The 12,947-nt window shown below is 47.0% G+C and overlaps 1 protein-coding gene across 1 annotated transcript; it reads left to right on the forward strand.

Moving 5' to 3' along the window:
• The first annotated feature begins 10,325 nt into the window (after positions 1-10,325).
• Positions 10,326-11,545, forward strand: olig4 (oligodendrocyte transcription factor 4). Its single transcript, XM_035390302.1, has one exon. It carries the CDS (start codon positions 10,326-10,328, stop codon positions 11,097-11,099), a length of 774 nt encoding a protein of 257 aa, XP_035246193.1. The 3' UTR covers positions 11,100-11,545.
• Positions 11,546-12,947: the final 1,402 nt, after the last annotated feature.

Raw genomic sequence — 12,947 nt, forward strand, 5'->3', positions numbered from 1 at the left:
GTGATGGAGGTTTACATGTAACAGAGTTTTATCTTCTCTACGTCATTGTGTTTTGTTTTCTTTCGCGAAGTGGTAAATTCTTTCACACGTGTTTTTTTTTAAACAGCATCGACCACATTTTCACTTACTTTATTATATTCTGCATCTTTATAAATATATTTCTGAATTAAGCTTTTTTGCTCCCATATGTTTGTACAAATAACTAGATTTAAAAGTTTAATTAAGCCCAAGTTCATTTACATCACAATTTTTTTTGACATAGTATCAGAACGGCACTTCAGGACAACAGAATACAGGAAAATTAGGAATGGGGCCTCAACACCCCCCCCCCCCCCACACACTTCCACCCAAAAATAAAATAAAATAAAATAAAATAAAAATCCCCAGCGGGAAGAAAAAAAATGACAGAAAACTAAATGGAAAAGCTGTGCAATTGTACCACCCTATTCTGAGTTACTGCCCTTTTCTTGACTTTCTCAATCCAAGTATGTGGTCTTCTGATTCACCCTCCAATGAGACTTTCCCCCATGAATTCAGAGAAAAGGCGCTCGTTGTGTTCCGACGCCAGATTACAATCGAAAAATAAAAATAAAATAAACGCATCATCCCGTGATTGGCCGCGTTTCCCTTTCATGGCCAGTCGAGCGATCATCTGCGGTTATTCATCAACAAAGACCAATACTTTTTTTTTTTTTTTTTGGGCTGTATTAAAATAAACACATTTAGCTCAAACAGGAAGGAAGAGGCTGAGGAGAATTGAGAAGTGTGGTTTTTTTTCGACGTGGTAACTGCCGACTTCAACCCACCCAATCTATCCGATTGAGGATGTGGTGCGGGCCCGATGATGAACGGCGTGCCCCTGAGTTCATTAAAACTTCTGTCTGTCCCGATCAGGGTGTCGCTAACTGCTACGGTCCCTCCGGTGGGAGTGTTAAGTACACACAGCGCGCCCCCCCCAGCAGAAGGCCACAAAGGAGGGCTTCAGTTGCCACCAGCGTTCACTGTTTGCCCCCTCCGACCCCCCGGGGTCACCGCTTAGCAGCCCCCCCGGGGTGAACGAGGCACGGAGGAGGAGAGAAGAGGGGAGCGCACGGGTGCTATGTGCAGGCGTGAGGTGATAAATATCTAAAATCAATGTATAGCTGCTCTGACTCTGTCCATCCATGGTCTTTGCCTTTGATTTGTAGGAATGTCCTCAAGTTAGGCTGGCAAATTGGATTGGAGAGGGGGTTTGGGGGCGGTGGTGGTAGGTAGGTGAGGTGAGGCAATAAAGATGATGATGATGGCGATGATGATGATGATGATGATGATATTGATGATGATTGTAATTATGATGAGTATAATATAATTGATGGTAATTGTTTATTTTAAGATCTTACGCAGACCTTGACATCAAACTGTTGGTGCAAGTGATTAGGATGATGATGATGGTGGTGAATGATGAAGTCTGTGTTTCGAGGAGGGTGGGTAAGGGTGGGGTGGGGGGGGGGTTCCAGAGGAGACATATGCCAGACCAGTCCACAGATGGGCCAGCTGTAAGAGAGGGGAGGGTGGGGTTGTTACCATGACGAGGGAACATAAGCATAGGTAAAACCTAGAGACAATGGTGCTGATGAAAGGACTGGAGTGTGCTTTGGCTGTGCCGAGGGGGATTACTGTGTGTGTGGGGGGGGGGGGGGGGGGGCAGGGCAGGGGCGGGGGCCGAGAGGGGGGTGTGGTAGGACAAGCGGCAGAAGTGTGCAGATTGGGGAACACAAAGCATTCCCCTCGCTCCAGCGAGCAGCCAACTGTTCTTAAGAGTGTGACTGACAGTGCACTGCGCCACTGGCCCACGTCAGTGTACGGTGATCTCTTCAGCTTTGAGTGTGCTTGTCTGTGTGTGTGTGTGTGTGTGTGTGTGTGAGTGTGTGTATATGTGGGATTGTGTGTGTGAGTCTGAATGTGTGTGTGAGTGTGTGCATATGTGTGTGAGTCTGAATGTGTGTGTGAGTGTGTGTGTGTGTGAGTCTGAATGTGTGTGTGTGTGTGTGTGAGTGTGTGCGTGTGTGTGTGAGTCTGAATGTGTGTGTGTGTGTGTGTGAGTGTGTGCGTGTGCGTGTGAGTCTGAATGTGTGTGCGTGTGTGTACGTGTGTGTGTGTGTGTCTGAATGTGTGTGTGAGTGTGTGTGAGTGTGAGTGTGTGTGTATGTGTGAGTACGCATGCCTCTGTGTGCTTTATGAGTGTATACGTGTGCATTCATGCTTGCACGTGCGTGAGAGTCCATATGCATGCGCTGTGCGCGTCTGTGCGCGTGCACGTGTGTGCGAGAGAGAGAGAGGGTGCACGTCCTGTGCATCTGCGTGTGAAAGTGTATGCCGGTGCATGTAGCAGAAAAACAAAAAGTGTGCATCTCCCTTTTTTGCTGGATGCCATTATTCACTGTTCTGTCTGTGTGTTTGTGACAGAAAGGAAGTAGGTATGTTGAAGCGAGTGAGCGAGCGAGCGGGCGAGCGACGCAGTGAACTCTCTCTCTCTGTGTAGGCAGGAATCCTGGGGCTTTCCAGTATTAGCGCCGTGAGATGAGGGCGCTGAGGCAGGCCTTCGCTGATGTGAGATAAACAACACATCTGTTAGACAGCAAGGCACGGCTTGTTCTTTCTCTCTCTCTCTGTTTCTCTCTGTTTCTCTCTCCCTCTCTCTATCTCTCTCTCTCTCTCTCTCTCTGCATCCAGTTTAAAAGGTACCCTCCATGAACCTTTGGTGAAAAACCTTTTGTGCGAAACAAATATCCTTCGGAAAACAAATACCTCTGAAGATTTCCTTTGTCGGGACCTATGCACAGCAGGTGTAGAAGCAGAAAAAATAAAAGTTATCAGCAGTTGGTGACCCATTTCTTATTGTTTGAGAGATGATTGACATCAGTGCGACAAAACAAACCCACACAGGAAGAACAGCAACATTGACAGAGCTATTATAAAGGACTCCAAGAATGGCTTGTAATGAGAAAAAAACGGATTAAAATCTGAAAATTTTTAGATGTTGATGACACATTTTTATAAGCATTTCACTTATGCAGCAGGATATGTTTGTTAAACCCAGTAATAAGCTTGCACAGTTGGAGCACTGAACTTTAATACTAAGCTTTAAATTTTGGTAAAATCTTCAAAATGGACCAAGCAGACATCCAGGCACAAACTTGTATGGGGTGATACAAGACTGTATTTTTTATCGCAACCCTCATACATTTGCAGTACATTCATCTCACATAGGCGTGAAATTCTAGTTTCTTTCTTTTTTTTTTTCCTTTTCTTATTAATAACAAGAAGGAATCCACACTTACTAGAAAGCGCTGGAGTTTCGTAAATATGTCTGATATTTGAGAGCGCTCCTGTAAATGTCCACAACATATTCTGTGACAATGTTGGTGAGTGCTATCCATTTTAATTCAGATGAGTTCATAAATTGAATAATACCCATAATCCTCTATGGGGATCGTTCAGCTCATTCACTGAATTTCAAATAATTTCCTGAATTGACTGAAATTAAAATGGAACCGACGTATGCACATTATTACAGGTTATAGGTTTTGTAGTCATTCCACACTGGTATAGCACAGTAAATGTATCATCTTTATAACTCCAGCTACTTGAGGGCGAGAAGCACAGATACATATTATGATAGTAACCTGCCAAACAATGCATGCTCATTTGCCACAATTTCATAACAGACTGTTACACTAATTTTTCCAGACCTTGCCAAAATAGCACAGAGGCTGTATGATAGATTGATAAATAGACAGACAGACAGACAGACAGACAGATCGATAGATAGATAGATAGATAGATAGATAGATCCATGAGCTTTTTTTAAATCACAAAAACAGGCTGGCAAGTTCAGCTGTCACTAAAAGAAAACTCACCCAAGTGAGTTTGTGAAGAAGATACTTAAAGCTTGCATTTGTTCTTAAGTTAAAGTTAAAAGATAAGTGCTTTGAATACAGGCCACATTCCATATATTTGACGGGGGTTAGCCAAATGCCCAGGCGCCCTTCCTGAAAATTATTGTCCCGACATGAACGCTTGATTTCCCGTTGAAAAGGGGAAAGTCCCCCGTGTGTAAAAACGGGTCGGGTGTAGCGAGACGGTTCGGGAAAAAGCCTCGCTGTTGGGAAATTAAAATTTATCGCTTTATCGCTGCCAATGAAATTTTTTTTCTTTTTTTTTTCCCGATCTGCTGGAACATGCTCCCTGGAGCGACCGTGCTGAACGGTGCCGCTACGCCCCTTTCTGGGGTACGAGAGGTGTAGTCAGGTTAGGCCGTGAGGGGAAGGGTGCCAGCTTTTTTTTTAGTGAGGGGGTGCACTGGGGTGTTCACTGCAGCTATTTGAATATATATTTATATAATTAAAAAAATTAAGACAGGCAGACAGACAGACAAACAGATAGACAGACAGACAGGCAGACAGACAAACAGATAGACAGACAGACAGGCAGACAGACAAACAGATAGACAGACAGGCAGACAGACAGAGAGACAGGCCTTCATTGCAGCCTCTTTCAGTTGATCTCTGCTTTGGGGAGTTTCTGTCGTCAGTCTCCACCTGATTTAAATCCAGTGCATGCTCATTGGATTTAAATCAGGCGACTGATTTGGCCAGTCCGTAACTTTCCGCTTTTTTCCCCATTGATGAATGCTTTGGTTGAGTAAGCAGCATGTTTGAGGTCATTGTCTTGCCGCAGAACAAAGCGGTTGATGAGGTTGGAGGGATTTTTTTTTTTGTACGCAGCCAGACACAATCTGTCTGCACAGTTAAGAAATCGCCCTGGTGCTCCATCCTGTTACATCATCAGTGAAGACGGGCGGGACTGTTCCAGAAGCGGCCGTACACGCCCGTGCCATGACGCTACCTCCTCCATATTTCACAGACGGGTGGTGGGGGGGGGGCGGGGGTGCTTTGGAACGTGGGCTGTTCCTTCCTTTCTCCACTCTTTCGGCTTCCTGTCAGTTTGGTAAAGGCTCATTTCGGTCTCCATAAAATTTTGTTCCAGAGGTCCTTTGGCTCGTCTCTGTATATTTTTTTGTTTGTGGATTCATTCTAATCTGGCTTTTTCTTTCTTGCTGCTAATGAGAATGTTTGCATCTTCCAGTGTAACATAATCCATAATCCTACTCTCAAAGTCTTCTGTGCACGGTGGCTTGTGATATCTCCACCCCTGTCCTCTGGAGACTGTTGGTGATGTCACTGACCATTGTTTAAAGATTTTTATTCACAGCACTTAGGGTTATAGACAGGATCTATCTATCTATCTATCTATTTATCTATCTGTCTGTCTGTCTGTCTGTCTGTCCATCCATCCATCCATCCATTGATCTCTGTGCTGAAGGCCTTAACAGTGTATCTTTCCTCTGTTCTTTTGTTCTGCCCGATGGCCCAGATTAGTTTGGGGAGAAAGGGAAAGGGGGTCCTTAGGGGGACGCGGAGCCCGTGGAGCCCCACTCCAAACACAACGCGGTTTGCTCTTAGGCTTAGCGTTCTGCTCCAGCCCCCCCAGCCCCCCCCCACCCCCCCCCCCCCCCCCCCCGCCCGACGGTGCTAATCTAGCATTAGCCCATGTCGGTACAAGCATACGCCCGCAATAATGGACTCCTTTTCCCGCTGACCCGAGCACTTTCACCGGCCGCGAGCCCCACGGTGGAAATGGGGTTCGGAGAATGCCTGGGGGGTAGGACGGGGGGTGTGGGGAGGGTCCTGGACAGGACCCCAGATTATAGGAAGCAGAAAGAGTTAAAAGAAAAAAAATCTAAACAAGCGAGACATGGAACCACGGCGACCGACTTCAAGGGGAGGCCCTAATAGGCTTTAAACGGGAACCGGGAGCTGATCCCATGTTTCGCTTCCCCGTGTGTGGCCTTAAATCTTTACACACACACACATGAATAATAATGAGAGTGGTGCGCAGTTTCACACACGCTCTCTCACTCACACACACACACACACACACACACACATGAATAATAATGAGAGCAGTGTGCAGTTTCATGTGACGTAACAATGTTGGGCTAAGCAAAGGGATAAGAAACTTTAAATATGTTTTTTTTTCCCACTTTTCCTCACTTTACCACACACTTTACCTACAAGATCTACCTTTCATTTTAAATTGAAAGTAACGGAGAGGGGTTTTCTCGGTTTCATGCCAATAGTTAAATCACAGATTTCTGTGCTTTTTTAAATCTTCCATCTTCCAGGTGACCTCTTATTCTTCACTCAAAATGAATGAATTCTCTCTTCATTTCAGGCTGAGAGAAAATGGTAAAATGTTCAAACATTTTGGCAGGAAATCACCCAGATGATCTAGTTGCTGTCATTTATATGTACAGGAAGGAAACAGCATAATTAAGAAAGCGTAAGAGGAAGAGTCCATCCTTCCATCCATCCATCATCCATACCCGCTTATTCCTGGTCAATTCACCCAACAACTGCACAATAGAGAAACTATTACCAGTGCCATTTTATACACACACACACAAACGCACACGCACGCACGTACACACATGCACTCATACACACACATACACACACACGCACTCTGTCTCTCTCTCTCACACACACACTCACACACCTACACACACACACACTCACACACACGCACTCACACACGCACACACACACACATTCACACACTCTCTTTCTCTCTCTCTCTCTCACACACACACACTCTCTCTCTCTCTCTCTCTCTCACACACACACACACACACACACATTCTCACACTCTCTTTCTCTCTCTCTCTCTCACACACACACACTCTCTCTCTCTCTCTCTCTCTCTCTCTCTCTCACACACACAAACACACACACACACACATGCACTCCCCTGGCTCCTTTGTCTTTCTCCTCAGGAAATTCCACTCAGAAAGTTTGAGAAATCCTCTTCGGCCCAGCTGGATTTTTTGATCAGATTTCTCCCTTCTGCTTTTTTTCCCTTACTGTACATTTCCGCCCGCCCCCCCCCCCCCCCCCCCCCCCCCCAACCCCCACACGGGACGCCTCTGGGCCTTTGCTCTGGCGGGGGTGCAAACAAGTTCCCCCCCTCCGCCCCCTGTCTTGGCACGGTGAGGTGCGGTGCGATGGCGTTCTGGTCGCGGTGGGCTTCTGGGTGCTCCGTAACCATGACCACCTCAGCGTGTTGGGTGTTGCGTGTTACGTGTTGCGCGTTGCGCGTTAGCTTGCGTGCCGCTGCGCTCTCCTCCTACGGAGAGAAAAACAAAAAGAATGCAACACAGTTCTGCGCTGACGGAGGAAACAGAGGGTCAGTCCGGGGGGAGCGAGCGCAAGACGCTCGGTACGTTTCGTTTGTTATGAGCTTCCATTTCTGTTTCTCCGCGGGCGTCTCCCGCTCACGGTACAAACTGCGGGGCTCTTTCTCGTCCCGGCCTTTTAAGAGCACGGTCGAGCGACCAGAAACTACTTCAGAGCTACTTCAGCTTGCTACAGTGGAATAAGAAACAAAAATAAACACATAATCACATTACATCGCATTGAGCAGCCACTCTCATCTAGAGCAACTCACGCAACATTTTTACATCGCGTTGCATCCATTTATACAGCTGGATACATACTGACTGCAAAGCAGATTAAGTACCTTGCACAAGGGTAGAACGGCAGCGTCCTATCCAGGAATCGAACCTGCAACCTTTAGGTCACACGCCCCATTCTTTACCCATTATACTACACTAATTCAAAATGCACTTCATTCATGTAAAAAAAAATAAGCTCATCTTAACAAAAAAAGCTGAGTGAAACAGGTTCTCTATTCTGGAGGGAAACACAGCAGGGTCGTGTGAGAACAGGCTCACGTCCTAGCGTAGCGTGTTTTTAAAATTATTTTTTTTTTTAGATGTGGCCTTTGAGGTAAATCTGCGGTCGATATCCATTTCAAAAACTCTGGCGGCAGCTTAAGGTACTGTAAACTTTAGCATGATAATGCCCCTCTACGCGGCTCCCCTTCCTTCCGCTTCAGAAACGAGAGCGGAGGGCGTTATAGTGATGTTAATGAAAGGGGGACAGCATTGACAGAACGAGGGGGGGGGGGTGGAGGAGGGGGAGTGAAACTGACTCTGCGCTGCGGCTCAGAAACTTAACCAGCTTAAACCCAGGGGTTTTCTTTTACCACAGAATAGGCCGGCATTGTGAAACTTGGGACTTTTGTGTCTTTTTTGAACACCGCCCCCCCGTCCCTCCCTCCCCCACATCCTCCTCCTCCGCCTCCTCCTCCTATGCCGCTTCATCAAGACTCCCCCTGCCCCACTCTCCCCCCCCCCCCCCCCCACCCCCCCCCCCCCCCCCCGAACCACCCCCCTCCCAGTCCGTACCCAAACCGATTTCACAGCCTGTTTGAGAAGGGTGAGTACGGAACTCGCCTCCATTGTCTTTAACGCTGAGTAAATTGCCCCTGGTTCGCCATTAATTCGGGGTTCTTGTTTAATTTTAAACGGGCAGCATGGAGCGAGGAGAGGATCGCAGCAGGGGCACTGGGAACTGAAAAAGAGAGGGGATAAAATAAAAAAAATAAAAAACTACCCAGCAGTCATTTCCTTTTACACCCACATGACCGCCTTCTTCTACGTGACTCTGAAAGAAACAGCTCAGTAGCTGCTGGCCACATCCTTCCCTTAAACTGCCTTCTGTACCAGAAAGGTTTCCAATCAATCAATCAATCCATCAATAATAATAATAATAATGATAATAAAAATAATAATAATAATAATCATAATAATAATAATAACTTCTTTGTTTGATTCTGAAAGAAAAACAGACAGGGACCAAGTGCAGGCCAGTGATCATTTGTTATTATTGGTCTTTTGGTTTTCATGCACTATTTCTAACCTGGCAAATGTGCTTGTCATCTCATTTCATTTCTAAAAATTTTTAGATTGTTTAAAATACACGTAAAGAGAGAATCAGAAATTAGAGCTTTCTATGAGCGTCACAGTTAAGGTCATACATACTACCATATTTTATTGCATTGTATATTATTTTGTAAAAGCTTGAAACTTTGTACACCTTTGTGTCTGTAAACTGCTCATATGCACTCAGTCTGGTGTGTGGCTGCAATAATGGCACTGTTAACATTCTGTCCGCATGTTTTTTATTTTTTATTTTTTATTTTTACAAATTCGCCATGTCAGTCATAGATCTCTCTGTGATACTGGTGGGGAAAATGGAGATCATTTAAAATTGGGCAGTGCTGGGGGATAGTTGTTACAGAGAATGAATAGGATCATCGGTCACATATTAGTACATCCAGAAATACTTTACTGAAAAAAATAATCTCAAGTAATCCAATCAAGTAAGACTCTGTGGGGCACAAACTAATACTTATCCTTTTGTTAACACACCTTCTATTACTAGTAAATGGGGAAAAACACTACATTAGCACATACATTATGATATTTATAATGCTTTAGTGCTTAACATGTAAACATAAATAAATGAATAGTTTGTTTCTTAAAATATTCCATCCTTTTTCTGACTCTTATGTTGATGGTATAATTTAGCTTTCACTATAAGGGAACCTGTTTGACTGTAAAATGGATTTCCTCTGTGTTGTGGTCGCATCGTGAAATTCATTCGGTCCATTTAGACCCAAAATGGCCGTGATGTCGATCCCGTGTTGCCGAAGCCGTCAAGCTGCCAGGCCAGACAATGCCAGGCATGGAAGAGTGATTTAAACCATTCGGCGCACAGTCAGTTAAACACTTTAAACCTTTAGCTTTGTCTGACAATTACTGTGTGTGCCTTTGCATATATGTGTGAATTTGGACATGGTCTGGCTAATGTGCATAGGGTGTGAGTGGGGTAAGCCCGTGGGGAGGGGTGGGGAGGCAGAGGAGGGGGGTGGGGTGGGGGTGCAGTATAGGATGGGGATTAGAGGTAGTTAAAAGGGGGCGGGACAGAGACCGTGTCCTCTCCGTTGATTGGCCGTCGCTAAGTGCTCATTATGCGGCTCATTGTTCCTTTGTCAGGTCAGGGGTATAAAAGTCCCCCCATCAGAGCCTGGACCAGGACTGCTAGCCCCTGATCTGAAACCGCCGCTGTCATTTAATACTGCCCTCAGGGGGGTGTAGATTTAGGACAAGTGCCCCTGACCAGAGAGAGGATAACTTTACTCACGGACCAGAGCAGTTTGCTTTCAATTGAGCTCCTCTGTAGTCACACTTGGTTTATAGCATTGAAACAGCAGAGACGGACACAGAGAGTGAGAGAGACTGAGATTAATAGATTTGTTTATTTTAACTTTTTTTTGTGTACGTTTTTAAAAAAAATTTTAAATCTCGATTGTTGGACATGGACTCGGAAGCCGGCTCCTCCTCCAGCCGTTCCTCCTCACCTGACCTGGCGACGGACGGACAGGGGCGCTCGGGGGTCTACTTCTCCAGCCGGGGCTTCCAGGGGTGCAGCCCGGAGCAGGAGCCCCCTCGCGGGGGGACGGAGGGGAGGTGCGGGGGCAAGGCCAAGGCCCCCGCGGGGCTGGCCGGGGAGGACGGGCAGGACCTGCGCCTGAAGGTGAACAGCCGGGAGAGGAAGAGGATGCACGACCTGAACCAGGCCATGGACGGGCTGCGGGAGGTGATGCCCTACGCCCAGGGCCCCGCCGTCCGCAAGCTCTCCAAGATCTCCACCCTGCTGCTGGCCCGCAACTACATCCTCATGCTCTCCAGCTCGCTGGACGAGATGAAGAGGCTGGTGGGGGAGGTGTACGGCGGGAACGCCGCCGGCAGCCAGGGTCACGTGACCCGCCGCGCCGCCCCGGTTTCCGCGGCGACCGCGGCCGCCCCCCAGCAGCTCTCCCTGCACCCCCTGGTCCAGTCCCTGCACTCGCTGGTGGGAGCTCCGCCCCTGCCGGCCCCCGCCGCCCCCCCAGCCCCTCCCTCGGCTCCCCAGTCGCCCCCCTCCGCGGGCTACCTGCCCTTTCGCTCCCCGCTCCAGGACCTCCTGAAGGAGCCCTTCCACCTCTCCGCCTCCTACCGGCACTACCACGGCCTGCCCTGCCCCTGCGCCCTGTGCCAGCCTCTCCCCGCCTCCCTGCCCCGCCTGCACAGCCTCGCCATGGGCAAGTGAGCAGGCGAGCCCCAGGACTGAACTCTGGGCCGCAGGCCGCACCACGGTTCTCTGAAATCGCAGCAAAGCTGCTGCAGCCTCTGGGACCTATCAGAGGGGACTATTCCTTCTTATCCAATCAGAAGGAAGGGAAGAAAGAAGTAAGAAACCACCTTGAAAGTTTCTGTCTAAGTGTGTAAATATAATGTACAGATAGTGATTTCTTCAGCATGCCGTTGGCATTTTGTAATTTTCTTTTTTTGGTCAGTATATACTTGTTTACATCGGCAACTTTTCTAGAAAGTGCACAGAACCATCAGATAAACATTCAGTTCTGTTTTCTAATTTATGTTGTGCTGAACAGTTGTTATATTCCTGGCCTGAAACAGTGAAGATAGCTGCTATCAATTTGTCTTTTTGGCTATACAGCTACCACAACAAGGACAAAAATGGTATAAAGAATTTAAATGCCTGTGTTTATTTGTATATACAGTATTTGTTATCTAAAATAAAAGATATATTGTTTTATTTTTTTTTAAATGCTATTCTCTTTATTTATCTAACTTCCATGTGTATATACATTTTCAATCGCATCTTTTTCGCTCGATTATTTGTGTGCGGTAATTTACCATGGTAACTGTGGTCGGAACATCACATTCTCTCCGTCTCAAAAGTTTAAATTGTCTACGTGCTGTAGCACCTGTCCACGCTCGTTTTTCAGCCTAAGCGTTTTTTCTTCACCTTACAGTACAATCAACAGACAGAAACACAGAGGCAAGCTCTAATGGGGATATGGTAAGAAAAAATCCAAAGAGAGAATTTAGCGAAAAAGCAAATCAATCTCAGCCATGTTTTAAAAAAAAAAAAAGTTATAATTGAAAATAAAAAATTAGTGGGGAGGTGGGGTGATGAGTTGGGGTGAAGTACACGATGGTGTGGGGGGGGGGGGGGAGGTGGGAAAGGGGCTTACTAAATAGACAGCTCCCAGACTTGTTAAGTGGTGGGGTGGGGGGCTAAAAAGACAGCTGTGTCAGCCGCTAACCAGCTTTGGAAATCCCAGACCAGGCGCCCTGTAACGACGGCACTCCCAGACAATACCCCTAACCCCCCCCCCCCCCCCCCCCCCCCCCCCCACCACCCTCCCCCCGACCGCCCGCCCGCACCCCAATGCCTCATTGTGCGCCCCGCGCTCTGTCGACCACCAATCAGCCGTCGGCACGGCTCGTTGGCGATGAGAAAGAAATGCGCGCGTGGGCCCCGTGGTCACATGGTCGGCGGGAGCCGTTCGGCTCGCTTTGTTAAGCGCCTTCGAGGGCCGCGACTTTTGAGGGCTCGTTATCCGCGACCCCCGCCCATCGAATCCCCCCCGAGCTCCGGGTTCTGCGTTCCTAGCCCCCGGGGACGACAGCTGAAACCCTCACAGCGTGAGTCAGCGTTCGTACGCGCCGGTGATCGATCGCCGCGATTAATTAAGAAACACCAATTAAGAAAAATTAACACCGATTAAGAAAATGCAGCTTGGACGCTTGATCAGCACTCTATGCTGTAATTGCATTTCAGTATTACATGATGTGTTCTAATCGTTTTTGAGTTATACGCATTATATGTTGTAACTGTATTTGAGTCATTATAAATATGCAGTGTTGGTGAATTTCAAATGTTCTTTTATGGTACTGTTAGTCTCACTTTGCTTCGTCAGTCCTACCTTTGGGAGATTAATCTGAGACGACTCCAGATTTTCTGAAGTGCGCAGCATCTGGTACATGTTCAATTGTTTCAGTATTTTTGGCACAACATACACACTTGTCCACATAAATAGACATACTAATTTATTTCATCCACAGTAAAAAAAAAAACAAAAAAAAACAG

This window comes from Anguilla anguilla, chromosome 1 (assembly GCF_013347855.1).
Source record: "Anguilla anguilla isolate fAngAng1 chromosome 1, fAngAng1.pri, whole genome shotgun sequence".
NCBI classification, from domain to species: domain Eukaryota; kingdom Metazoa; phylum Chordata; class Actinopteri; order Anguilliformes; family Anguillidae; genus Anguilla; species Anguilla anguilla.

Excerpts from the sequence above, each read along its gene's own strand:
- olig4 (XM_035390302.1), top strand. The coding sequence starts at position 10,326 with ATGGACTCGGAAGCCGGCTCCTCCTCCAGCCGTTCCTCCTCACCTGAC.